General features: G+C 40.0%; 1 protein-coding gene across 1 annotated transcript in view; it reads right to left on the reverse strand.

Moving 5' to 3' along the window:
• IFT80 (intraflagellar transport 80) overlaps positions 1-26,826 on the reverse strand; it is a 674,979-nt gene that overhangs the window by 643,969 nt on the left and 4,184 nt on the right. The window contains exon 2 of the mRNA XM_053711799.1: positions 22,901-23,011. Within this exon, the coding sequence (XP_053567774.1) occupies positions 22,901-23,011 (111 nt within the window). The remainder of the gene's footprint in view (positions 1-22,900; positions 23,012-26,826) is intronic.

Raw genomic sequence — 26,826 nt, forward strand, 5'->3', positions numbered from 1 at the left:
GAAAATTCTCAGCCTATTCCATTCCCTAGAATGGGGAATTGGAAAGAAAACCTCTGAAAACACAGAAGAAATAAATAGGCAGAAATAGTGTCAGCTAGTCTTAAAGAACTAGTTACCTTAATATCCAAAATAATCAACACCTTTTCAACAAAGAACAAATGTACTTTAATAATAGAAAAATAATAAAAAAGTAGATTTGTTAGTGTCAATATCTGATGAAGAAAATTTCTGAAAGAGAAAAAACATCATCAGAGAAGGATAAAACAGTATGTTGTTGGTCATTTGAAACTTCAATAATTAAAAAAGAAGTGAAAAAAGACCTAAAAATTTTATTAGAAGGCACAAAGTCAGACAAAGCCTTTAAAATAGAATCAGAAAATATTTCTTATACATAAAATGTAAGAATGGAAATATATAAAGCATAAACACTAATGGATTCTGCATGTAAAAGTATATCATAATACCTTATTACAAACCATAGCTAAAGATAAACATTTATAACATTTAAAATAAATGAACATAGCTTTGGTAGAACTGAAACTCAGTTAAGCGTTTTTCCAGAAGTGGCTTCTGATTCAGGGTCAATCTGAGACATCTTGCAATATGTAATAGAAAAAACAACATATAAAGCAAAAATGATCAAATTCCTTAAAATGACAGTTCCAGGAATGGGAAAAAAATGACAATGAACAAGCTTCTAGCAACCAGAAGCAATAAATAATGAGAATTAAATATTGTGGAGACAACAATGATGCTCAAAAATGGCGCCACATCCGGTAACGCCGTAATTTTTTGGCGCAAAAACATCAAAAAAATGACGCAACTTCCGGCAACACGTATGACGCCGGAAATGACAAAAAAATTTTGCGCCAAGAAAGTTTGCGCCAAGAATGACGCAATAAAATGAAGCATTTTCAGCCCCCGCGAGCCTAACAGCCCACAGGAAAAAAGTCAAATTTTAAGGTAAGAAAAAAATGATTTATTCATATGCAGGGTTATCCCAAATATGAAACTGACTGTCTGAAATAAGGAACGTTGAACATCCTGAATCAAGGCAAATAAATGTTTAAACACATATATTTAGAACTTTATATAAAAGTGCCCAACCATAGCTTAGAGTGTCACAGAAAATAAGACTTACTTACCCCAGGACACTCATCTACATGTAGTAGAAAGCCAAACCAGTACTGAAACGAGAATCAGTAGAGGTAATGGTATATATAAGAGTATATCGTCGATCTGAAAAGGGAGGTAAGAGATGAATCTCTACGACCGATAACAGAGAACCTATGAAATAGACCACGTAGAAGGAGATCATTGAATTCAAATAGGCAATACTTTCTTCACATCCCTCTGACATTCACTGCAGAGGAAAACCGGGCTCCAACCTGCTGCGGAGCGCATATCAACGAAGAATCTAGCACAAACTTACTTCACCACCTCCACAGGTGGCAAAGTTTGTAAAACTGATTTGTGGGTGTGGTGAGGGGTGTATTTATAGGCATTTTGAGGTTTGGGAAACTTTGCCCCTCCTGGTAAGAATGTATATCCCATACGTCACTAGCTCATGGACTCTTGCTAATTACATGAAAGAAATAAGGTAAGGAGCATCACATTGTAATGCTGAAAGCTCAGAAACTCTGCGAGCAGAAGAAATAGCAACCAAAAATAAAACTTTCCAAGATAACAATTTAATATCTATGGAATGCATAGGTTCAAACGGAACCCCTTGAAGAACCTTAAGAACTAAATTCAAACTCCAAGGAGGAGCAATAGGTCTAAACACAGGTCTGATTCTAGTCAGAGCCTCACAAAAAAATTGAACATCCGGAATATCTGCCAGACGTTTGTGTAGCAAAACAGATAAAGCAGAAATCTGTCCCTTTAAGGAACTTGCTGACAACCCTTTCTCCAAATCCTAGGAATCCTAATCTTACTCCATGAGTAGCCCTTGGATTCGCACCAATAAAGATATTTACGCCATATCTTATGGTAAATCTTTCTAGTAACAGGCTTACGTGCCTAAATCAAGGTATCAATGACCGAATCAGAGAACCCTCGCTTAGATAAAATCAAGCGTTCAATCTCCAAGCAGTCAGCTGCAGAGAAACTAGATTCAGATGATGGAAGGGTCCCTGAATGAGAAGGTCCTGCCTCAATGGAAGCTTCCACGGTGGCAGAAAGGACATGTCCACTAGATCGCCATACCAAGTCCTACGAGGCCACGCAGGAGCGATGAGATTCACCGAAGCCCTCTCCTGTTTGATCCAGGCAATCCCCCGGGGAAGGAGAGCCAACGGTGGAAACACATAAGCTAGGTTGAACGACCAAGGCACTGCCAAGGCATCTATCAGTTCGGCCTGAGGATCCCTGGACCTGGATACGTATCTCTGGAGCTTGGCATTCTGACGAGATGTCATAAGATCCAGCTCCGGTCTGCCCCATCTGAGCATTACGGTGGAAAAGACCTCCGGATGGAGTTCCCATTCCCCCGGATGAAACGTCTGTCTGCTCAAAAAATCCGCTTCCCAGTTGTCCACTCATGGGATGTAGATTGCTGACAGATAACAAGAGTGAGCCTCCGCCCACCAAATTATCTTGGATATTTCTGTCATCGCTAAGGAACTCCTTGTTCCTCCCTGATGATTGATGTAAGCCACAGTCGTGATGCTGTCTGACTGAAATCAGATAACTATGGCCGAAGCCAACTGAGGCCAAGCCTGAAGTGCATTGAAAATTGCTCTCAACTCCAGAATATTGATTGGAAGTAGAGACTCCGACCGAGTCCACACACCCTGAGCCTTCAGGGAATTCCAGACTGCACCCCATCCTAGTAGACTGGCGTCCGTTGTCACTATCACCCATGAGGGTCTGCGGAAGCACGTCCCTCGGGATAGATGATCCGACGACAACCACCAAAGAAGAGAGTCCCTTGTCTCCTGATCCAGATCTATCGGAGGAGACAAATTTGCATAATCTCCATTCCACTGTCTGAGCGTGCTCAGTTGTAGAGGTCTGAGATGAAAACGAGCAAACGGAATAATGTCCATTGCCGCCACCATCAATCCAATTACCTCCATGCACTGAGCCACTGATGGCCGAGGATTGGACTGAAGGGATCGGCATGTATTCAGAATCTTTAACTTTCTGACCTCCGTCAAAAAGATTTTCATGGATATATAGAGTCTATTCCCAGGAAGGGAACCCTTGTCTGTGGAATTAGTTAACTCTTTTCTAGATTCACCTTCTACCCATGAGTCCTTAGAAAAGATAGAACAATGTCGGTATGAGACTTTGTCAGCTGATAAGACGCCTGAATCAGAATATCATCCAGATAAGGCGCCACTGCAATGCCCTGCGGCCTGAGAGACCCTAGAACCTTTGTGAAGATCCTGGGTGCCTTGGCCAACTTGAAAGGAAGGGCCACAAACTGAAAATGTTTGTCCAGAAAGGCAAACCTCAGGAACTGGTGATGATCTCTGTGGATAGGAATATGAAGACATGCATTCTTTTAGTCCACGGTAGTCATATATTGACCCTCCTGAATCAATGGAAGAATTGTCCGAATAGTCTCCATCTTGAAGGATGGAACTCTGAGAAACTTGTTTAGACTCTTGAGATCTAAAGTAAAACCCCTGCCCCTGTTCCTGTATTGGAACGGGACAAATTACTCCCATAGTGGAGAGGTCTTTTACACAATGTAAGAACGTCTCTCTTTATCTGGTCTACATACAATCGTGAAAGAAGAAACCTTCCCCTTGGGAAGGAATTTTTGAACTCCAACTGATACCCTTGAGACATGATTTCTAGTGTCCAGGGATGGTGAATGTCTCTTATCCAAGCCTGGACAAAGAGAGAAAGTCTGCCCCCTACTAGATCGGTCCCGGATCGTGGGGCCACCCCTTCATGCGGTTTGGGAGCAGCAGCGGGCTTCTTGGGTTGTTACCCTTGTTCCAAGCCTTGTTGGGTCTCCAGGCGGGCTTGGCTTGTGAATAATTCCCTTCCTGTTTAGAGGAAGAGGGGACTCCTTTGAAATTACGAAAGGAACGAAAATTACTCTATCGTCCCCTTTGCTTAGATGTTTTGTCTTGAAGGAGGAGAAGACCCTTACCCCCCGTAATGTCAGAAATGATTTATTTCAAGTCAGGCCCAAATAGGGTCTTTCTCTTGAAAGGAATAGCCAAAAGCTTGGATTTAGAGGACACATCCGCAGACCAAGATTTTAACCATAAGGCTCTTCGTGCTAAGATGGAGAATCCCGAACTCTTAGCCACTAATTTGGTGATCTGAAAGGAAGAATCCGTAATAAAAGAATTAGCCTCCTTAAGGGCCTTAATTGTGTCCTGTATTTCCTCTAAAGAGGTCTCGGTTCTAAGAGACTCCTCTAGAGCGTCAAACCAAAAGGCAGCCGCAGTCGTGACTGTTACAATGCAGGCCGCTGGTTGCAATAAAAACCCTTTATGAACATAGAGTTTTTTGAGAAGACCATCCAACTTCTTATCCATGGGGTCTTTGAAAGCACAACTGTCCTTTAGAGGAATAGTCGTACGCTTTGCCAGGGTAGAAATAGCTCCCTCCACCTTATGGAGAGTCTGCCAAGAATCCCGCACGATGTCAGCTATAGGGTACATTTTCTTAAAAATAGGGGAAGGGGAGAACGGGATACCCGGTCTTTCCCATTCCCTTGCAATAATTTTGAAAATTCTCTTAGGAACCGGAAAAATATCGGAATAAGAAGGGACCTCTAAGTATCTGTCCTTCTTACTCAATTTCTCTGGTGGGACCACAATAGAGTAACAGTCGTCCAGAGTCACCAAAACCTCTCGTAGCAAAAGGCGGAGGTGTTCAAGCCTAAATCTGAAGGACATGACGTCTGAATCTGCCGGGGCAATGCTCTGCCCAAGTCAGACAGTTCCCCCTCAGATAGAGCCTCCGTACCCCCCACCTCAGAGCCCTGGGAGGTTACATCGAAGATCGCCATCAAAGCATCAGAAGTCGCAGAGACCTCATGGGCCTCTTTCCTAGTACGTTTGCCTTGCAACGCTGGCAACTTAAATAAAACTTCAGAAAGGGTGGATGGCATAACTGCAGCCATATCCTGCAGAGTGAAAGAAGCAGACGCAGTTGAAGAACAAGGCGTCGCCTGAGTGATCGGTAATGGCTGTGACGCTTGGGGAGAAAGCTGCGGCATATTCTGAACCTCTTCAGCAGAATCCTGAGCAGCATCTGCTAAAGACAAACTCTTATTAAAGAAAATGTGTTCTCTAAACTGAAAAGTCCTTTCAGTACATGAAAGACAAAAAGTAACAGGGGGTTCCACATTGGCATTCAATGAACATGTGACACTTTGCAAATCTATATACCAAAAAAGAATCAATATGGTACTATTAATATAAAAAACAAAAGCACAGTCTGTCTATGAAAAAAAAAAACCCAGAGAAAAATGAAAACGTTCAATGTTTAAAACTAAGGCAGCTATAAGTTTGTTTGATTTATAATGCGCTTATAATTGCTGCTCTAAACACTGTTATGCTTTACTCTAGAAGCGTTCTGTGCCTTAAAACACTCGTATATATTATACAAAAAGAACTAGTGTAAAAAGTTAAACAAAACTTTAAACTAAACTAAACACCAGTGCACCTCGCCACATCTCCGCTGCGGCGCCTACCTGCCCCCACGACACAGTGACACAAACAGCCAAACACCTGGACGCTCAAGACCGCCTGCTTTAATTACTATAACCATGCGGTCTCGACAAGCGTCCGGGAAACAAGTCCTCTGCAGATCTCAGCCAGAAGAAAGAGCGCGGCCTCAAGACGCATCCGGTATGAAGAGCGCAAAATCAGCCAGGCCCCTCATGGGCGGTAATTTGTGAGAGGGCCTCTTGCAAAATAAAAATGGCCGGAAAGAAAAATAAGCGACCGCAAACCTTGAAGCTAAAATTGCTTAACCCAGTACTGCTCACAGCAGCTAGCCATAGTAACAAACACGTTAACACATGCATCACGGTCATTAGACCAAATTTAAGCCGCTTTCTCAAAATTATTTTTAGCAATCCCCAGCGTCAAACAGCCCTGATTAGAATAACGTCACTGTAGGAGCCAAATGAACATAGTTAGCCCCACTACGTGACACTGACAGCCAGCATTTCACATCGTCCCTTGAAATACACTGTACCACCAAATTGAGTCAGGTTTAAGCCCCATACAATAGGCAACCCCTACAGCCCTTTTCTGAGTTAAGATTAACCAGAATAAAATAGCTGTACATACCTGAAAGCTGAGCGACAGCATGATCAGTCCCACATTCAAGAGGTTCTGCAGTTCCCTCCTGTACAGCTGTGGAGACATACCGGTCTTAGTTAAAATATGCTAAAACCATCATCTGAAGGGCAGCACACATCATGGGAGGCACAATGAGAATAAAATCCCTCCAGTTCCCATTGCTTTGAAGCCACCAGATGCTTCTCTTTTTATAACTGAAGAGACTGATCTGGTCTAGGCTATACCCTAAAACAAAGTAGTACACTTAGGCACTACATTAAAAATAATAAACCCTTGATTGAAGAATCTAAACTAACACCTCACTTTACCTCTTCCTATCACTAACACAGGCAAAGAGAATGACTGGGGTGGAAGGGATGAGCTATATATACAGCACTGCTGTGGTGCTCTTTGCCTCCTCCTGCTGACCAGGAGGCAATATCCCATAAGTAAGGATGAAATCCGTGGACTCGTCATATCTTGTAAAAGAAAAATACACTTTTTTTCATATTTAATGCTTTATTTTTAAAACCTATTAAGACATTCACATATAAATAATGGTACATTTGGAATCTGCTAGATCTGCTGAAAAAAATAACATAGTTTGTATCGTTTATTCACACATACTTTACTTCTAAAACTGTTTAAACCTGAACGGCAATAAAAAGCTAAAAACCAGCTTAGCACCCAGGTGGGAAACGGCTTAGCAGCCAAAGGGTTAATGCATTGCAGCCTAATCAAGTAATTAAAGGAATCGTCTAGTCAAAATTAAACTTTAATGATTCAGATAGAGCATGCAATTTTATGCAACTTTCTAATTTACTCCTATTATCAATTTTTTATTGATATCTTTATTTGAATGTAAGCATAGGAGCCAGACCATTTTTGGTTGTACACCTAGGTAGCACTTGCTGATTGGTGGCTACATTAAGACACCAATCAGAAAGTGCTACCCAGGTAATGAACCAAAAATGGGCAGTCTCCTATGATTACAGTCTTGCTTTTTCAAATAAAGATAACAAGAGAACAAATAAAAATAAAAATGTATGCTTACCTGATAAATTTCTCTCTTTCTAATGACACGGTGAGTCCACAGATCATCTAATTACTATTGGGAATATCACTCCTGCCCAGCAGGAGGCGGCAAAGAGCACCACAGCAAAGCTGTTAAATATCACCTCCCTTCCCTCCACCCCCAGTCATTCGACGGAAGTAAAAGAGAGAAAGGAAGCAACGAAGTGCAGAGGTGCCTGAGGTCTATAACGTAACAAAAATTCCTGTCCTCAAAAACAAGGCGGGCCGTAGACTCAACATGTCAAGAAATAAATAACATTTATCAGGTAAGGATAAATTTTGTTTTCTTTCCAAGGAGACGGTGAGTCCACGGATCATCTAATTACTATTGGGAATCAATACCCAAGCTAGAGGACACAGATAAGAGAGGGACAAGACAGGGAACCTAAAAAGAAGGCACCACTGCTTGAAGAACCTTTCTCCCAAAGGAAACCTCAGCTGAGGCAAAAGTATCAAATTTATAGAATTTTGAAAAAGTGTGTAGAGAGGACCCAGTTGCAGCCTTGCAAATCTGTTCCACAGAAGGTTCATCTTTGAATGCTCAAGAAGAGGAAACAGCCCTCGTAGAATGAACCGTGAACTTTCTCAAGAGGCTGCTGTCCAGCAGTTTCATAGGCAAAGCGAATTATACTCTTCAGCCACAAAAAAAAAGAGAAGTAACCGTAGCTTTCTGCCCCATACGTTTCCCAGAGAAAACTACAAACAGAGCAGAAGACTGACAAAAATCCTTGGTCGCCTGTAAATAGAATTTCAAAGCGCGCACCACGTCTAGGTTGTGCAGCAGACGTTCCTTATGAGAAGAACTTTAAGAACAAGGTTAAGACTCCAGGGAGGAGTAACCAGTTTCAACACAGGACAAATTCTTACCAAGGCCTGACAGAATGATCGTACGTCTGATACATCCGCCAGACATTTATGTAACAAAATAGATAAGGCCGATATTTGACCCTTCAAAGAACTTGTCTATAAACCCTTCTCCAAACCTTCTTGGAGAAAAAATAAAATTCTAGGAATTCGAACTCTACTCCAAGAGTTGCCTCTGGATTCACACCAATACAGATATTTACGCCATATCTTATAACAAATCTTCCTGGTAACAGACTTACAAGCCTGAATCATGGTCTCAATGACCGTCTCCGAAAAAACACTCTTAGATAAAATTAACAGTTCAATCTCCAAGCAGTCAGCTTCAGAGAAACTAGATTTGGGTGAAGGAAGGGCCCTTGAAGTAGAAGGACCTTCTCCTTAGTGGAAGTCTCCAAGGAGGGAGAGAAGACATCTCCACTAGGTCTGCATACCAGATCCTGCGAGGCTACGCCGGTGCAATGAGGATCACCAACTCCCTCTCATGTTTGATTCGAACAATGACCCGAGGAAGAAGAGCGAATGGAGGAAATAGGTATGCGAGACTGAAAATCCAAGGGACCGCCAGAGCATCTATCAGTATAGCCTGAGGATCCCTGGACCTCAACCCGTACCTCGGGAGCTTGGCATTCTGATGAGATGCCATGAGATCCAGATCCGGCTGTCCCCATTTGAGAATCAAGTTGGAAAACACATCTGGATGGAGTTCCCATTCCCCCGGGTGAAAGGTCTGTCTGCTCAGAAAATCCGCTTCCCAATTGTCCACTCATGGAATGTGGATCGCAGAAAGACAGCAGTTGTGGCTCTCCGCCCGCTGAATAATCTTGGCTGCCTCTGACATGGCCAGGGAACTCAGAGTTACTCCGTAATGGTTGATCCATCAGGAAGTAAGCCACTGAAGTTATGTTGTCCGACTGAAATCTGATAAACAGGGCTGAAGCTAACTGAGGCCAGGCCAGAAGAGGATTGAAGATTGATCTCAGCTCTAGAATGTTTATGGGGAGAACAGACTCCTCCCGAGTCTATGTCCCCTGAGCCTCTAGAGAGCCCCAGACTGCTCCCCAACCTGGCAGGCTGGTGTCCGTTGTCACAATCACCCAGGAGGGTCTGCGAAAGCAGGTTCCCTGGAAAAGATGATCCTGAGACACCCACCAAGGAAGAGAATCTCTTGTCATCTGATCCAGATGAATTCATGGAGACAGATCTGAATAATCCCCATTCCAAAGCCTGAGCATGCTTAACTGCAGAGGTCTGAGGTGGAAACGAGCAGACGGAATGATGTCCATGGCGGCTACCATCAGACCGATTACCTCCATACATTGAGCCACTGATGGCTGAGGAGAAAATTTAAGCACCAGACTAGCATAGAAAATCTTTGATTTTCTGGCCTCTGTCAGAAATATCTTCTTCAATATGGAATCTATTATTGTTCCCAAGAATACTACCATTGTAGCTGGAATTAAGGAACTCTTTTCCAGATTCACCTTCCATCCGTGAGAGCGCAGGAAGGATACCAGCATCTCTGTGTGGGAGCTTGCTTGTTGAAAGGATGGGGCCTGAACCAAAATATCATCCAGATAAGGCGCCACTGCAATGCCCCGCAACCGGAGCACTGCCAACAGGGATCCCAGAACCTTTGAAAAAATTCTGGGAGCTGTAGCAAGGCCGAATGGAAGAGCCACAAACTGGAAGTGTTTGTGTAGAAAAGCAAACCTCAGAAACTTTTGATGATCCCTATGGATGGGAACATGGAGGTACGCGTCCTTTAAATCTGTTGTCATAAATTGACCTTCTTGAACTAAGGGAGTGAATAGTTTCCATCTTGAAGGACGTTACTCTGAGGATTTTGATTAGACTTTTGAGATAAAAAAATTGGTCTGAAGGTTCCCTCTTTTTTGGGAACCACAAACAGACTGGAGTAAAATCCCAGACCCTGTTCCTGAACTGGAACAGGAACTATCACTCCCATGTCGGAGAGGTCCCGAACACAGTGTAAGAACGCCTCTCTTTTTATCTGGTCTACAGATAATCTTGAGAGCAGAAACCTGCCCCTGGGAGGAAAGTTCTTGAATTCTAGTTTGTATCCCTGGGACACGATTTCTACCAACCAGGGATCCTGAACGTCTCAAACCCAAGCCTGAGCGAAGAATGAAAGTCTGCCCCCCACAAGATCCGGTCCCAGATTGGAAGCAGACCTTTTATGCTGACTTTGATTCATTGGCAGTTTTTTTTAGATTGCTTTCCCTTGTTCCAAGACTGGTTGGGCCTCCAGGAAGGCTTGGACTGTTACTGTTTAGGAGAGGAAGAGGAAGGCTTACCCTTAAAATTTCGAAAAGAACGAAAAATTACTTGGATGCCCTTCTGCTTATTTCGCTTATCCTGAGGGAGGAAATGCCCCTTTCCTCCCGTAATGCCAGAGATAATCTCAGCTAATCCCGGCCCAAACAAGGTCTTCCCCTTGTAAGGGATAGCCAACAGACGACACATCCACAGACCAGGATTTCAACCATAAGTCTCTGCGGGCCAGTATGGCAAAACCAAAAATGTTTGCTTCCAATTTGATAACCTGAAGAGAAGCATCCACAATAAAGGAATTAGCTAAGTTAAGAGCCTTGATCCTATCCTGGATCTCCTCAAGGGGAGTGTCTGTCCAAATAGAATCAGACAACGCATGAAACCAGTATGCCGCCGCACTAGTGACAGTAGCAATACACACTGCAGGTTGCCATTGTAAACCCTGGTGAACACACATCCTTTTAAGTAACCCCTCCAACCTCTTATCCATAGGATCCTTGAAAGAACAACTATCCTCTATGGGAATAGTAGTTCTCTTAGCTAAGGTAGAGATTGCACCTTCCACCTTGGGGACTGACTGCCATAACTCTTTGATAGAGTCTGCAATAGGAAACATCTTCTTAAAAATAGGGGATGGAGAAAAAAAGGATACCCGGTCTCTCCCATTCCATAGCAATAATCTCTGTAGCTCGATCTGGTACAGGAAAACACTCCACCATGGAAGGTACATTGAAATAGTTAAGTTTACTAGACTCCTTAGGGTTGACAACGACAGTAGTGTCAGAGTCGTCCAAGGTAGCCAAAACCTCCTTGAGTAATAAAACTGAGGTATTCTAGCTTAAACCTGAAGGATACAACGTCAGCATCAGAGGAAGGAATTACACTGACTGAGTCTGAGATCTCACCCTCAGATGCTACCAAAGTATCCTCTTCCTCAGACTTTTGGGAGGGAAAATTCAGAATAGCCACAACCGTGTCAGAAACCTTACTCACTGATTCTATACATTTCCTCTTGCGCTTTCCCTGCAGCATGGGAAAAGCAGACAATGCATCATAAACTGCAGAAGACATGATGGAAGCAATGTCTTGCAAGGACACTTCAGACGGAGCTTGAGAGGAAGCGCAGGGCACTGTATTAGTGGACAATAATATTTGGGACACCGGAGGAGAACACTGCGGCATATCTTGAACATTATCAGAAGACTCCTGGACAGCATCCGTCTTAGACAATGGTGGCTCAAAAAGTTTATTTCTGAAATTTAATGTTCTCTCAACACATGTGGAACAGAAAGGGATTGGTTGTTCAATATTAGCATTCAAACATAAAGGACATCTATAATAGTGCAAAGAGTCTTAGTCCATTTTTACCAGAATTAACAATAAACTAAATTACCAAATTTTTAATCAATAATTCACACAGAAAAAAAATAAAAAAATTGTTACTGACTCTTTAAATATAAAATGGAAAAATGTGCTTTTATTTTAATAGAAATAAAATTAGTTTATTGATGACAGAAAAATAATGTTAACAAAAACCAGAACGCTTGTACACCTCAGCAAGCTCTTGCTGAGGTGCTTTCCTGCCCAATCTGAAAAATCTCGGTAGTCTGAGGGGACAATAACGTTGAAAATAATACGGACTCAAACCAGAGAGTAGTGGAGTGGATAAGGTCCTTAGATAAGTATTTAGGACACAGACTGTGAAACCGCAACCCAAGCTCTCCTCTCCGGCATACAGAAGTTAAGGGGAGAAGCGCGAAAAATAAAATAGTGATGTGTCACATAACTCCGCCCCTCGTGAGTGCCATTACACTGTCCTCCCGGTCGGTAGCTTAAACTAAAGTAAAAAAACACTGAGAGCAAAAAAAACACACCACCATATCAGAGCCTGTCTCCTTGTCCTCTAGTGCCTGCCACACAAATAAAGCCCCCTTAACCTGTTACGGGCCATATTCTTTTTAGAGTCCCATTTAGAGTCACATCTTCTTTATGCAGTCCCAAAAAAAATAAATCTAGCACTTACCTCAATAAAGTCTGCCTGGTAGCAAGGCAGCTCACTAGGTTTGAGAGGCCCTCTCCCTCACATGGACCTGTGGAAAAATCCTTTACAGTCTTTCAATAGTAGGGCAGCATTAATTACATGGGAGGCACAGTAAGGATTGTACCATACAAGTTCCTATTGCTTAAAAGCCACCAATGCTCTACTGAAGAGACTGAAATGGAGTACAACTACACCCCAGTAGGAAAACAGCACAGACTTTAACTGCAGAAAAACAATAAAATCTTGATTGAAGAGTCTTTCTAGACACCTAAACTTTACCACTTCCTTACACTAATGTAGGCAAAGAGAATGACTGGGGGTGGAGGGAAGGGTGGAGGGAAGGGAGGTGATATTTAACAGCTTCACTGTGGTGCTCTTTGAAATAGGAGTAAATTAGAATGTTGCTTAAAATTGCATGCTCTGATTCATGAAGGTTTAATTTTGACTAGGCTATTCCTTTAACCAAGCATAAGAAGAAACATTACTTTTTTGATATAGAGTTCCCTTCATCCCTTTAATCTTGATTCAGAATAAAAAAATATAGACATAGCAGAAACAAGGATTAAAGGCACACAACAACACTGTAGGTTAGGCGTTTTATTGCATTGATTTAGGAAGACAGTTATGTACAGTGAGTGAGGGAGTTCTTTTATTTTGCAGTGGGTGTTAAAGTTAAGGGTAACAGTGATGAGGATGGTTCAGGGTTAAGGGTACATCATATGGTGAGTGGTGTTGTTAGGCTTATTAGGGGTGACTAAGTGGGTAAGGGATCAATTCAGCCAGTGCAGTACTGGTTAAAAGATTCAAAGTGGTAAAGGTATATAAGATTTATATTGTGTGTGTGTGGAGGGGGGGTGGGGTCACAGAAACATTTACAATGCAACTGCTGGTCTAATGCAGGGTTCTTTAAACTTTTCTCCCCAAGACCCAGTGCAATGATATCACATACCTTCACGACCCTATTTTTGTGCTTGGTCTGAACATTTCTGAAGTAATATGCAACAAGATATCTGCAAATTTTGGCAAAGTGACTAAAATGTGCCCATACTTTATTCCTGATTTAGTCAAACTTGAAAGTGTTATAAAAAGTAGTAACATACACTATCATACAACAAAACACACACGCTCATAGACCACACACACACACTACACTCCATACTCTTCTTAAATTTGGAAAGAAAAAAAAAAAAAAAGATAAAAAAGAAAAAAAAGAAAGAAAAAAAAGAAAAGCTTAGCGTATATTGCATCCATTCCTGAACAGTAGAATCTTTAAGGAACATTTGAAACTATGCAAACTAGGGGTACTGGAGAAGTACTGTAGACTGGAATGTGAGGAGGTAACAAGAAAGGAGGAGAACAGGAGGTCATGAGCAGAGCGAAGGGGATGGGAGGGAGAGTATCTGGAGAGGAGGTCTACGATATGGGGGGGGGGCAGCAGTGTTAAAGGGACATTATACACTAGATTTTTCTTTGCATGAATGTTTTGTAGATGATCCATTTATACAGCCTGTACAGCTTTTTTTTTATTTTTTTATTTTAAAAGTATAGGTTTTGATTGTTTTTAAATAACATTGTGCTGATTTTCAGACTCCTAACCAAGCCCCAAAGTTTAAGAAAAATACTGATGTATACCTACTCCATCTTGCTCCTGTTTGTGTAAAGAGTCTTTTCATATGCAGAGGAAGGGGGGGGAGTGACTGCAATTTAAATTTTTAGTGGGTGTTCCAGCTAACCTTTTGTAACAGTGCTAAACTGGGAGCTTCTAGATAAGTTTTTTAACTGTTTTATACTGTTTTTTTAGATCAGTATCTGTGCATATTATTCTTTATAGTAGTGTCTATTACATGCAGTTAAATGAAAATTGGTGTATACTGTCCCTTTAATGAGAGTTTTGAAAGTCAGAGTCAGGATTTTGTGTATAATTCTGGAGGCTAGAGGAAGCCATTAAAGGGACTGGCAGAGAGGTGCAGATGAAGAGCAACGTGTAAGGAAGATCAAACGTAACCTTAACGATTGCTGTCCAGATTGTAATGAATCAAGGAGGAAGTTTAATGTGAGGAAATGTGATAAACATGTATATACTAGCCTTTTCCAAAAGTTTTGAGGCAAGGGGTAGTAGGGAAATAGCGTGGCAGTTGGATCGAAAGAAAGTTTTGAGAATAGGTGTGACTAGTGCATGTTTAAGGGATGAGGAAAATATACCAGTGTTGAGGAAGAGATTTAAAATGTGTGAGGATTGGAGTAAGAGTAGGAGAGAGGGGAGTTATTGTAAGTGGATGGGATTAAGGAGACAGGTAGTTGGATAAAGAAATAGAAAAAAACTTCCTCAGTAACAGGGGTAAAGAGCTGAATTTGTGGCTGTGTGGGTTTCTGGACGATTGCGAGCAGTTGAGGGGGTTGGAGACTGGTAGTATGCTGAGAGATGAACTCTCTCAGGAGACTGCTGTCCAGCAGTTTCTTTGTGGCTGAAGAGTATTACAGGTATACCTCACTTTACAGCGCTTCACTTTACAGAGATTCGCTAATACAGCGCTTTGTGGAGCTGAAGTTCAACCTCCAAGGATTTTGAAACAGTGCTGTAAATCATTGTGAGATTGCGAGAAAAGTGACTGGCACCATTTTGCTTTGCTTAGTTCACTCTGTTAACTGCATTGCAGTGCAATCTGTGTCTCAGTGCTATAGTCTGGCAAATTTTATTACTGTAATTGTCACTATTTTACAGGTACAGTATTTATTGAATACTAATTGAATTCTTGCTGTGCTAGTGTAAACTAAACATAGCACTATTGCACCCCTAATATATGTTAGTTCAAACATGTTTTTAAGATTTTAAACACTGAAAAGAAAGCTAAAACTGCCTTGTTTCACTTTAAGGCAGTTTTCACTTTACAGCGGGGCTCCGGTCCCTAACCCGCTCTATGAGCAGGGGTATACCTGTATTCGCTTTCCCTACGAAAGAGAAGTAGCCATTGCCTTCTGTCCCTTACGTTTCCCAGAGAATACCACAAACAGAGCAGAAGATTGACGAAAATCCTTAGTCGCCTGTAAATAGAATTTTAGAGCAAGTACCACGTCTAGATTGTGTAAAAGGATTAGGACACAAGGAAGGAACAACAATCTCCCGATTAATACATTTGAACAGTGTAGGGTCCCCCAGGCGCCTATCTACGGAGGCAGAGGGGAAAGAGCGATAATGATGATCAGACAGTCTAACTGGAAAGTTAAAAGCTTAAAATTTATTATAAACAATCAACACCTTATATTACACATAAAATATTATATAAATTATGGATCCATGTAAAGAAATAATGAATAAATGCAGATTATACAATATATTACAGTATAGTTAAAAACAATGTGGTAAAAACAGTTAGTCCAGTAAATACACAAAGCAAATTGTACTAGTAGCGACAATCGTGATATATGACCGTGGTAATGCAACTCTCTAAGTAGTATAATAAAAAGAAAAGTGAATAAAAATCCACAGGTGAAAAAATTGATAGAACACTGTGATGTAAAAGTCTAAACTCTCCATGAATTTATAAAAAAGGCTTCTTAAATATATAAAGTCTTGCAGGTACAGTTCCATCAGTGGTGTGATCAGAATAGTATATATAAGTTCCAAGTGATAAAGAATCCGAAAAATACAAATGGTGGTAGACGGTAAAAACAAATATTCAAAGTAAATTCAGCAGTGAAGAAAAATCCAGCAGTAAAAAAAATATAAAAGGGAAACGTGAAAAAATATATATATATAAAACACAGCAATGGGAGTGTGTGAACCACTCACAAAAGTGATGTCACAAAATAATATCAAAGAATCTTCTAATAAAAATAACTCAGATAATTCCAAAGTTTAGTGTGGTGTAAGAGGAAGTCCCACGAATAAAAGTAATACGATATCAACCTATAAAGAAATAAAGAAAAACAACATAGCGCAATAAAGTTTTCACAATTGTAGCAGTGAGGGAAATGTGCTTACCAATCAGTCAATGCGTTTCGGCCCGTGATAGGCCTTTATCAAGACTGATTTCTAGGTGCGATTGGTAGCCTTATATAGCCTAAAGACCGGAAGTATTACATTTGGTCTACTTCCGGTTTTCATTTAATCAAACATAAATAATAAATCTATCTATGGTGATAGTCAAATGTGAATAATTCAACATTCATATTGTAGAGAACTTTAAGTTGCATAGCAATAGTAAAAGGTAATGCCTTTTCGGTCATCATTATTGCTTCTCCGTATAGTGTGACGTCACTTCCGGTCAGGTCTCTCTGAGCTTAAACCGTTCAGACCCTTATTCATATTGTCTTTAAGCAGGATCTTTGTCCTGTTTAATGACTATGTTTTGAATTGCTTTAATCTTTTCCAATCGATTTTCTCAATTGGCCATATTTTGTTATGTCCGTGATTCGGACCTTCCGATTGGTTGTGACGTCACAGTAGGCGTCTAAGGGAGAGAATGTAAATATTGCTATATGTTCATGGGATGAATCAACCCCTGTGTGTTAGATATAGAGACCTGGTTTTCTTTAAGAGGAGCTCAAGTTGTTGAGATGTTAACCCGCTTTGTATTTTTATTATTTAATAGGATACAAGAATTTTCCTGCAACTCCGAAACTACACAATCTTAACATAACCGCATATTTTTATGTCTGTAATTGTGGCCATCTAATTGGTCACGACCTCTTAATGGGCGTCAGGTATTAGAAATCTGAGTGTTATTGAGGCTAGGGGGACAGTCATTCCTTGGGTATTTAATGTAGAAAAGAGACCCTGTTCTACCCCCATAGTATAGATAAAGCGATTGAAAAACTGGATCAGTATACTTATTTTCTTTACTCCAACGTTAGTTTATATGCGCTTGCTCTTATAGTCAGGTAAGCTTCTGTAAGTTTATATGCGTTTGCTCTTACGGTTAGGCAAGCTTCTGTCGGTGGGGGATATATCTACATAATCCTACAATATTTTGTAGAAAACTTATCTATGTTTCTGACATCATGTTTAACAACTTTATATAGGGAGCAGGGAGGTTAATAAATCCTAAGAGAGATGCGTGTTTTTCCCTTTTCGAATGGTATCTGTGCCTCTGACGGTGTATATATAATATATCGCCTAAGTGGAGACCAGTTGGGGGATTATTACTTGACAGTAGGATGTATATACATCCAATTACATTTAAGAGTGAGAGATCAGGTGTGTCTAAAGTAAGGCAATATTCTGAAAAGTCAAAACTAATTAAACAAGTGTACCTTTGTCATGATTGGGATTTTATATGTCTAATATAGAGACATAGTTTCTAACTATGATGTGTGTCATCCAATAGGTGAAAGATTGGCAATCTTTGTAATTTCTATGTCTAATATAGAGCTAAAGGTATAACCCTTACTAGCATTATATCGTTCAATAGGCTGAGATACGTACATCTGGTTAGAGGTCCTATTTAATATCCTAGATATCAATCTTTCTGACTATGATGTATGTTGACCAGTAAATGAGAGGACGGCGGTGCTGGCCCTTATGTCAGATTCTAAAGAAAGTAGAGTGAATTTCGGCGATTAGATTTAGACCAATCGGATAAATTAGATGTTAATCTAAAGTGTCACTTCCACATATGTTTGCTTAATATCATTCAGGATGGACCCCTATGTCCGCTATCAGAAAGGCAACGTGGGCTAGTTCCAAAGGCAGCAGGGTTGATAGTGATGTTTAGAAATGTATAAATAATATATAAAGATATCGCTATCAGAAGGGGTATGTCCTTGTAGAGGGCAACGTGGGATAGTTCCAAAAGTAACGGGGTTGAAGTGTCTAAATAATGTGTAAAAATATCAGTTGCTTCTGATAGAATAAGGCATTCATAAAGTGTATCTCATAACAGAACTGGGTAGCAGACTAGACTATTGGAGATAAGAAGTGGAGGTCATATGTGTAATATTTATAGAAGTCTCCTTGTTATACAGGCTATTCTTTAGAGCAAATTCAGAACCTGAACATGTGTTGGTACAAATATTAGTACCAGGAGGGGGACTTGTTTCTAGATTGCTTAATGTAGTTTTCTCCTTATCGCAAAAGCTATTTTTTAAAAACATATAATTATCTCAGAAATATGTTAATACATATATAGATGTTAAAAGGAGAGAATAGGAGGATGATATTCTCCCAGACGATCATATGAGGTTTAGAGATGGAGGACTCATTTTCAATGTTTATAATAGGCTCCTTGTATACAATGGGATTATCATATCATATTCAGAAGGTGGGACAGATCTTCTTTATTATTCAGCCCTTTAGGGTAGAGGCAATCTAGATTAAAAATCCATTTGGATTCAGTTGTCAGTAAATTTTTCTCGAAATTACCTCCTCTCCACCTTTTATTTACCTTTTGTATACCCAAGAATTTAAGGTCTTTCACATTTCCATTATGTTTAGTTGTGAAATGTTTATATAGTGGTGTTTCCATGCTGCATTTTTCAATGTATAACAGGTGTTCACGTATCCTATCTTTCAGGTACCGTGAAGTTTGGCCTACATATTGTAGTCCACATGGCAACTGTAACATGTATATAACCCCTTTATCATGACACCTAATCATGTCATGAATCTTGAAGATTTCTCCGGTGTTGTTGCACCTGAATTTTGATGCTTTCATTCCATGTTTACATGCCTTACAATAGGGGCATGGAAAAAAACATTTTATCTTTCTTCCTAGAACATCTGTCACTCCTAGTTTTTTCTTCTTCTGCATACTCGGGGCTATTATACTTTTCAGATTTTTTGTCTTTCCCCAATTATGTCATCTTCTTTAAGAATTGACCAATGTTTGTTAAAGATGTTTTCTATAATATTTTTGTTTGCACTGTATTCAGTGATCATTGGTACGTTAAGTAGTCCATTAGGTTCTTCTTTAGGTTGTTCGCCTCTCTTCCTGTATTTGGTTAGTTCTGTACGTTCTATGTTGCCCACTTCTTGGATTTTATCTTCCAAAAGACTTTCGGAATAGCCTTGTTCTAGAAATGTAGCTTTTATCATTTGGGATTGTCTTTCCCATCCTTCTTGGGTAGAGCAGTTCTTTCTTATTCTTAACAGCTGCCCTTTAGGAATATTCGTCTTCCATTGGTCATGATGACAGCTTGTTTTGTGTATATAGTTATTGCTGTCTACGGTCTTGAAGTGTTGGTGAAATTCTTGTGGGTTCGTAGAAATACTGTAATCCTGGGTCTAGGGCCCAGGATTATAGTATTTCTACGAACCCACAAGAATTTCTAGGCTCCTAGGTGTGTTTTTAAGTGTGTGTTTTCCAATTTTAATTATGCCTCGAATAAAAGTTAATTTTTTATTCAGATTAGTCATACTTGACAGGTTTGTCTTTGTTCTTTGAACATTCTTACCTGGACTTTCTCTTTCTTATCTTATTAGATTTAACTGAGCATTCCCCTGAGTGCTATATATGTAGTCTTTTCTAGATAAGGCTCATTCAGCCTATCTTGCAATCCATCCTAAATGCCTCAACTAGGCTAAGCCACCTCTCCCGATGCTCTGTATCTGCTGCACCCCTCTGAGTCCCTTCACTGGCTCCCCTCTCACAGCAGAATTAAATTAAAAATTCTCACTCTGACCTACAAAGCCCTTACCAATGCAGCCCCCCCTTTCCTGTCCTCACTCAACAAATATTCTCCTGCCCGTCCCCTAAGATCCAACAACGATCTACTCCTTGTATCTTCTACCATCACCTCCTCCCATGCTAGACTACAGGACTTCTCTCATGCGGCACCAACCTTTGCAGTCCCCACCTCTTGTTTCTCACCCTCCTACCCATATAGATTGTAAGTTCCCACAGGAACAGGGCTCCCAATTCCCATTGTATTTGTTAGTTAAATTTTGTCTGGTGTCTCATATTTTACTGTCCTTTTATCTTTGTTACTCATGGACAGCGCTGCAGAATCTGTTGCCATTTTATAAATAAACAACAACAGACGTTTTGCGTTTGAAGAAAGAAAAAGTAGAGCTAACAGTATATAAGTAGTCCTGCATAGAGAGGTTAAGGGCAGTATAATTGGAGTTCAAGATGAACTTGTAGTAAAGAAAGCAAGCTGAACACCAAGATTTTCTCCAATGTTCTTCAGCAGTGCGGGAACATCTGCGTAGGAAGCATGTCAGAGGAGTATGCCAGGGCTGAGAATGAGTGCGTGGCTTCTGAGCTATGGTAGGAGGGTCACATTTTCTAGGACTGATGTAAGTGGAGTTAAAGTGACAGATTGGTCAGAGCAGGAAAATGAGAAGATAGAGAGCAGAGGTTTTAGAGATTTTGCTGATCTAGCAACATAATGCTTCCATTGAGTTTAGTGTGAGGGTTAGATGGAGGGAGAATATTAAGGAGTGTGTGATGTCGCAAGTGAGGAGATGATGGTCAGAAAGAGTAAAAGGGGAATTTGTGAAGTATATGAGAGTGCATTGATAGCTGAAAACCAGATCAAAAGGAGTGTCTGGTTATGGTTTCCACTCATAAAGACAGACAGTAAGAGGAGGTGAGCTGGATAAGTTTTATTGCGGCAGGGGCAGTGAGATTGTCAACAGGGAGATTAAAATCTTCAAGAATGAGAGCAGGGGTGTCTGAGGAGAGGCAATAAGGTAGCCAGGCAACAAAATAATCAAGAAATTGAGTTGAGAGAGGGGAAAGAATGGGCAAATTATATGGATTTCAAAGGAAGAAAATGTATACAAAGTATGGCAAACATTACTATTTCTTCTTTACAGATCAGTTTATCTCATAACAGCGCTTATCTGGTTACCATCACAAACTAAGGAGCACTGCATATGAGACACGTGACTTAAAAGGAGGTGGTTTAGAACCATTCAAAGTACAAAATAAAATACATTGTTCATTTTTTTTAGCTCTTATGAATAATACTGTACATTCCCTTAAAGCAGTGCTTTCCAAACTGTGTGTCATGACACAGTGTGTCGGCAGCAGTGTGTAGGTGTGTCCCTGCTTCAGCACAAATTTTTTTAAATTTAAATTATTTGTTTGCCTGCTACGCAAATCACATGGTTGACACGTGATTGATACCTAGTTGGTCACAGATCATCTTAACCAATTGGCACAGCTCAGTGGGAACTGAAACTATTACCATTGGCGGATTTGGCGGCACATTGGCTCCTTACTGCACGTGTAGTCTCCTTAATTGGCTCGTGACTGCATGTGTATCCAGTGAGTGGGACAGCAGTGTGTTTGCAGCGCGGGCAGTAGTCAGTCGGACTCACAGAGCTCTGAGGGTGGCAGCTTAAACGCTGAGCTGAAGTCAGAAGACAGTGGGATTTTTTTGCAACTAGCTCCCAGTAGTGCATTGCTGCTTTTGCTTTTGATATATGGATAGGAAGTGGAAGCTTAAAAATGCTTGATGATGAAATGTGAGTGTCTTTATCTAATATTACACCAAATATTCTGAAACTGTTTTCATCCCATCAACCTCATACATCCCATTAAAATAGTAAGTAGCTATTGGTGTTATTAAACTTTTTAATTCCTGCACATACTTACTGTTACTTGTAAATACATTTCATTATTATATAATATATGTATGTGTCCGTATCTCTTAAAACAAGTTAGTTTAACCTCCTGTTTGCTACTACAACTGAATTACTGTGTCGCGAAATGATGTAGGTCTAAAAAGTGTGTCACCAACATGAAAAGTTTGGAAATCTCTGCCTTAAAGGGACATTAAACACTTTGAGATGGTAATATAAAATGATAAATCTTATCTATAAAAAAAAAGTCTGCAATATAATTTATTTATTTTGTCCCCTTTTCCTGTCATTTCATTCTGACAATCATGTGCTTTTCAGTTCCTATTAGAAATGGAAGTGCAGAACACTGTTATATTCCACACAGCCATTGGCTGCACACCATAGTGACCTATTTATTACTGTCCATAATTGGCCACAGCAGAGAAGGTAACCTAAGTTACAACATGGCATCTCCTATTGTTTTATAGACACTAAAACTTTACACTTATTTTGTAAGTATTTGAACAACTAATTAAACTTTAAAAAATACATCTACATGTTATTCTCAGATTAATCTTTTCTTTGGTTGCATCACTGTAACTAGCATTTATTTAGTGTTTAATGTCCCTTTAACTGCATATAGAGTTAATCTACAACCACGTCAATAAAACGAGTATGTTCTAATGCACACCCCTTACTTCTGTGTTTATCTCCAGTCATCAAATTCCTTATCCTTCCAGGGTATCGTCTCACAAGCTGGCACCAAATACATCATTACAAATATATTCTCTCATTTATGACTTCCGTTAGTTGTGTATATAATGTTTAGTAACAACTGATTCATGTTAATCTCACCAGTTACCAGGGCTGTTCCTTCATGATTCCACCTGCCAGCAAGCACGGCTCCTGAATGTGCTTCAACACTTTTTTCTATTCTTCCTAACTTTGAAATTAGATGTAATTTTCCTATAAAAAAAATAAATAAATAAATAAAAAGTTAAAAGCTGATCACACAGCACCAAAAGCTTCACTTACATGTAAACCTATTCATTCACACGCAAAATGATAAGCCCATAAATGTTTTACTACTTGGGTATTGGCTTTAAATTGAATAGCCTACAGAAATGCTAGTGATTTTACTATTGACCAGTAATGCAACTCTTAGCATATACATTACTGAAATAAACAGCAGCTTACTTTAAAACCTGTGGATACCTTAAAAAGACACAAAATCCACATTCTCTCTTTCATGATTCAGATAGAGCATGCAATTTTAAGCAACTTTCTAATATACTCCTATTATCAAGTTTTCTTCCTTCTTTTGCTATCTTTATAGAAAAAGCAGGAATATAAGTTTAGTTGCCGGCCCATTTTTAGTTCAGAACTTGAGTAGCACTTGCTGATTGGTGGCTACATTCATTACTAAACAGTATCCTCAAATACAATCAACTTGCTGATTTTTAGAGACAAAACTGAAATCAATTGTTTTCTATGGAATGAAAAAAAATAAAATGATTGTATATTATGTACTGTACCTAGCTTCTTTGACAGTGATATAGATACTTACCTTGCATTCTCCATATTTATTTATTAAAAGGGAAAAATAACACAATTTTTTTCTTTCACGATTCAAAAAGAACAAGTTTACTTAGATTATCTGATTTTCTTCATTCTCTTGGTGTCCTTTGTTGAAAAGCATATTTAGGTAGGCTAATGAGCAATGCACTACTGGGAGCTAAGTGCTAATTGGTGGCTGCATATACATGCCCTTTTTTCATTGGCTTCCCCTATGTGTTAAGCTACCTCCCAGCAGTGTATTGATGCTACTGCAAGAAAAGATACCAAGAGAATTAAAGGGATTTGAAACCCAATTTTTGTTTCACGATTCAGATACAACATACAATTTTAAACAACTTTGCTATTTACTTCGGTTATCTAATTTTCTTCAGTGTCTTTGTATCCTTTGTTTAAAAAGCAACAATGCATTAGATGAACACCAGATGAGAAAAAGGGTTGTCAGGAGCACCAGAAAGAGAGTTAAAAATAAAACTTTATTAAGTCAAGGGGTTGACGTTACCCCAGGGTAAGAGACAAAAAAGACAAATTGAAAAACAGTAGACAAAAAGGCTGACCGGTTTCGGCGTCTGCCTTAATCCTAGCCTGCTTAAAAACTAACTGTTTGTTAGCAGTTTAAAAACCCAACTCTGTAATTCAATTGGTTGCGAAATTCACACCTCTTTCTTAATCAACCAATGTTATGTTACTGACGTAAGAACACCTGTATTGTCTAATTATTATTATCTAAACTATTTTACCAAAAAGCTATTTATTTGAAGGAATTAAATCACTTTGTTTAATTAATAAATGCATTGTGTTTTAGGTACCAATACATTTTTTTTAAAAAAAACAGCATAGATCTCTACCTATCATTTGTGAAAAAAGTTGTATACACGGACTAATTGTAGTGTTTGTGCACTTATGTTTTTACAACACTAGCCACACTTTTCTTTCCAACTTATTGCAAAATTGGCCGTGGCCGAATTGGCCCCATCCCTTACTAGAGGAGCTGATATTTTACAGCAACTGCGCTGATCTGCTGTACAGACCCTTCTGTCAATACCGGCTATTTTGTTTACATATAGTTGTGACGTAAGGGATCCTCCTCCTCCCTACTCGTTATGCTGCCATAACCTAATCAAGTGTCTGTCAGCATCTGCCCATGGTTGCGTGGATACTAGAGAAGGAATGAGTAGGCTAGTATTAATATCAGCCTAATATGAGAGACACAGTGTAACGATCAGGGGCAGCAATTATTGCATTTGTGTCTATATCTCTAGGCTACCCTACCTTGCTGCATGTTAGCCGTGGCTATTTTAGCCCCACCCCCCACTAGGGGAGTGATCGTTGTTATCAATTGCAACCGCAATAATATGCGGTTGTTATAAGGTCCCTGCAGTCACTGCTGGCTGTGTTGTGTGCATAAACGTAACGTGTGGAGTACACCTTACCCTTGCCAGGGGAACGTCCACTAACATTTGTTCCAACCGCAATAATATGCGGTTGTTGTAAGGTACTTTTAGTCACTGCTGGCTATGTGACGTACCCTTACTTTGTTTCAAGTGGCAACTGCTATAGCGTCCAAGCAGTGTGTGGACAAGTGACTTGTTTCTACATTAAAAGTGCATTGTGCATACATCCATCTTTATTTTGGTTCCCCCATCACTCTGACTGTATTAAGCATTTGCTTGAGCTGTGGCCGAGCTCAGGGTGTATTGCACAGAAATATTATTGTATGGTACTCCGCAGCCTAAGGTATGCAGGGTGAGAGCACTGTAACTAGGACACCTGTGTTGTTTTCCCTACGGTCAGCCAAAGACAGGGAAGCTGCAGCTTGGGACTGTAACCAAATCTTTTCTCTCAACAAAACAAACTACAGTTTGATTAATTTATTTGAGGAGGTGGAATTTCTCCTCATTAAAGAGGACCAATTAAAGTGGGATGTTAACACATTGAATAAATATTTGAGATTGAACAAATTCCCGACCTTTATCACAGATGACAAGTCTTTCATGGAAAAATGGAATGACCACTTAACACAATGCTCTTTCAAATTAATGAAATTGATTTGTGATTTCAAGCATAAAGCTATTGAGGATCTCGGTATTAAAATCAAAGAATTACAAGATGAGCTCAATAAAAGTAGTGAAGAACCAAGTTTCTTGAAATTTGATGCCACTTTACAAAAAGTATTGGCAGAGGCTAAGGCTGTATTACTTGAAACAAAACGCACAAAATACCTGAGAGATCTACAAGATTATAATATGAATAGAGTTTACGTCTGGAACAGGAGAGATCATTTTGCCTTAAGAAAGGAACAAAACAAACAGGTTCCCCATTTCAATAGACGGGGGAGAGGCAATAGATCCAATAATAACCGAGACAGGCGAGTGAATTTCCAGGAAAGCGAAGGAGAGTCTTGGGACGAGGGCTCCTCCTCTGGAGGGGAAGATCAGGCAATACAAGAACCTGCGGTGAGGCCAAAAGAAGGGCCCAACCGACTACCACCGATCCTGAAGCACAAAGGACCAAATTCTGTCCCAACTACTTCACACTATAGGGAGGAACCTGCCCATCCGAGTGCAACTCAGGAGCACTTAGGGGAATCAGAAAGATCCCAGCTTGAACAGGATTTTCAAGTACCCCCAAGAGCATCAGAAGGGGGGGGGAAGAGACAGTCAAGATCATTACCAACATCCAAGAGAGCAGAGAAGATACCCCCAAAGGAGAGGACGGATGAGGGGTAACTACAGGGTCTAAATGTTATTAATTTGTCAAGTTATGTTTTGAATACATTTGAATTAGAGGTTCTCAATTTAGGTTTAACTTTTGTACCAACTGTGGATTTCAATATATTCAAGACTTTATTGGACGTAAATAAGATGATACGAAACCTAACCTTGAGAAAGCATTTCAAGACTGAAGCAGGAAATTACTGTGAACCGAATGAGAGTCCAGATTCCATTGAGAGTACACAGGCACAGAGCGATCCCAGCATAGTGTTGGACTTTCAAGAGCTCTGTGATGTTAGGGTTCTGGAGTCACTCCAAGGGGATGTTGATAACAGAGAGTGTAGGGGCCTTAATGCCCCAACATTAAAGGCTAAATCCTCTTTTTACCCCATACAAACTAGGGGCCCCCTATTGGAGAAATTCCAGAAACGGGAGAGTGACTTAGTTAAGCTCCGTTACATCACACAAAGGGGACAGAAATCTAATATCACA

Source organism: Bombina bombina, chromosome 4, assembly GCF_027579735.1.
Source record: "Bombina bombina isolate aBomBom1 chromosome 4, aBomBom1.pri, whole genome shotgun sequence".
Lineage (NCBI taxonomy): Eukaryota > Metazoa > Chordata > Amphibia > Anura > Bombinatoridae > Bombina > Bombina bombina.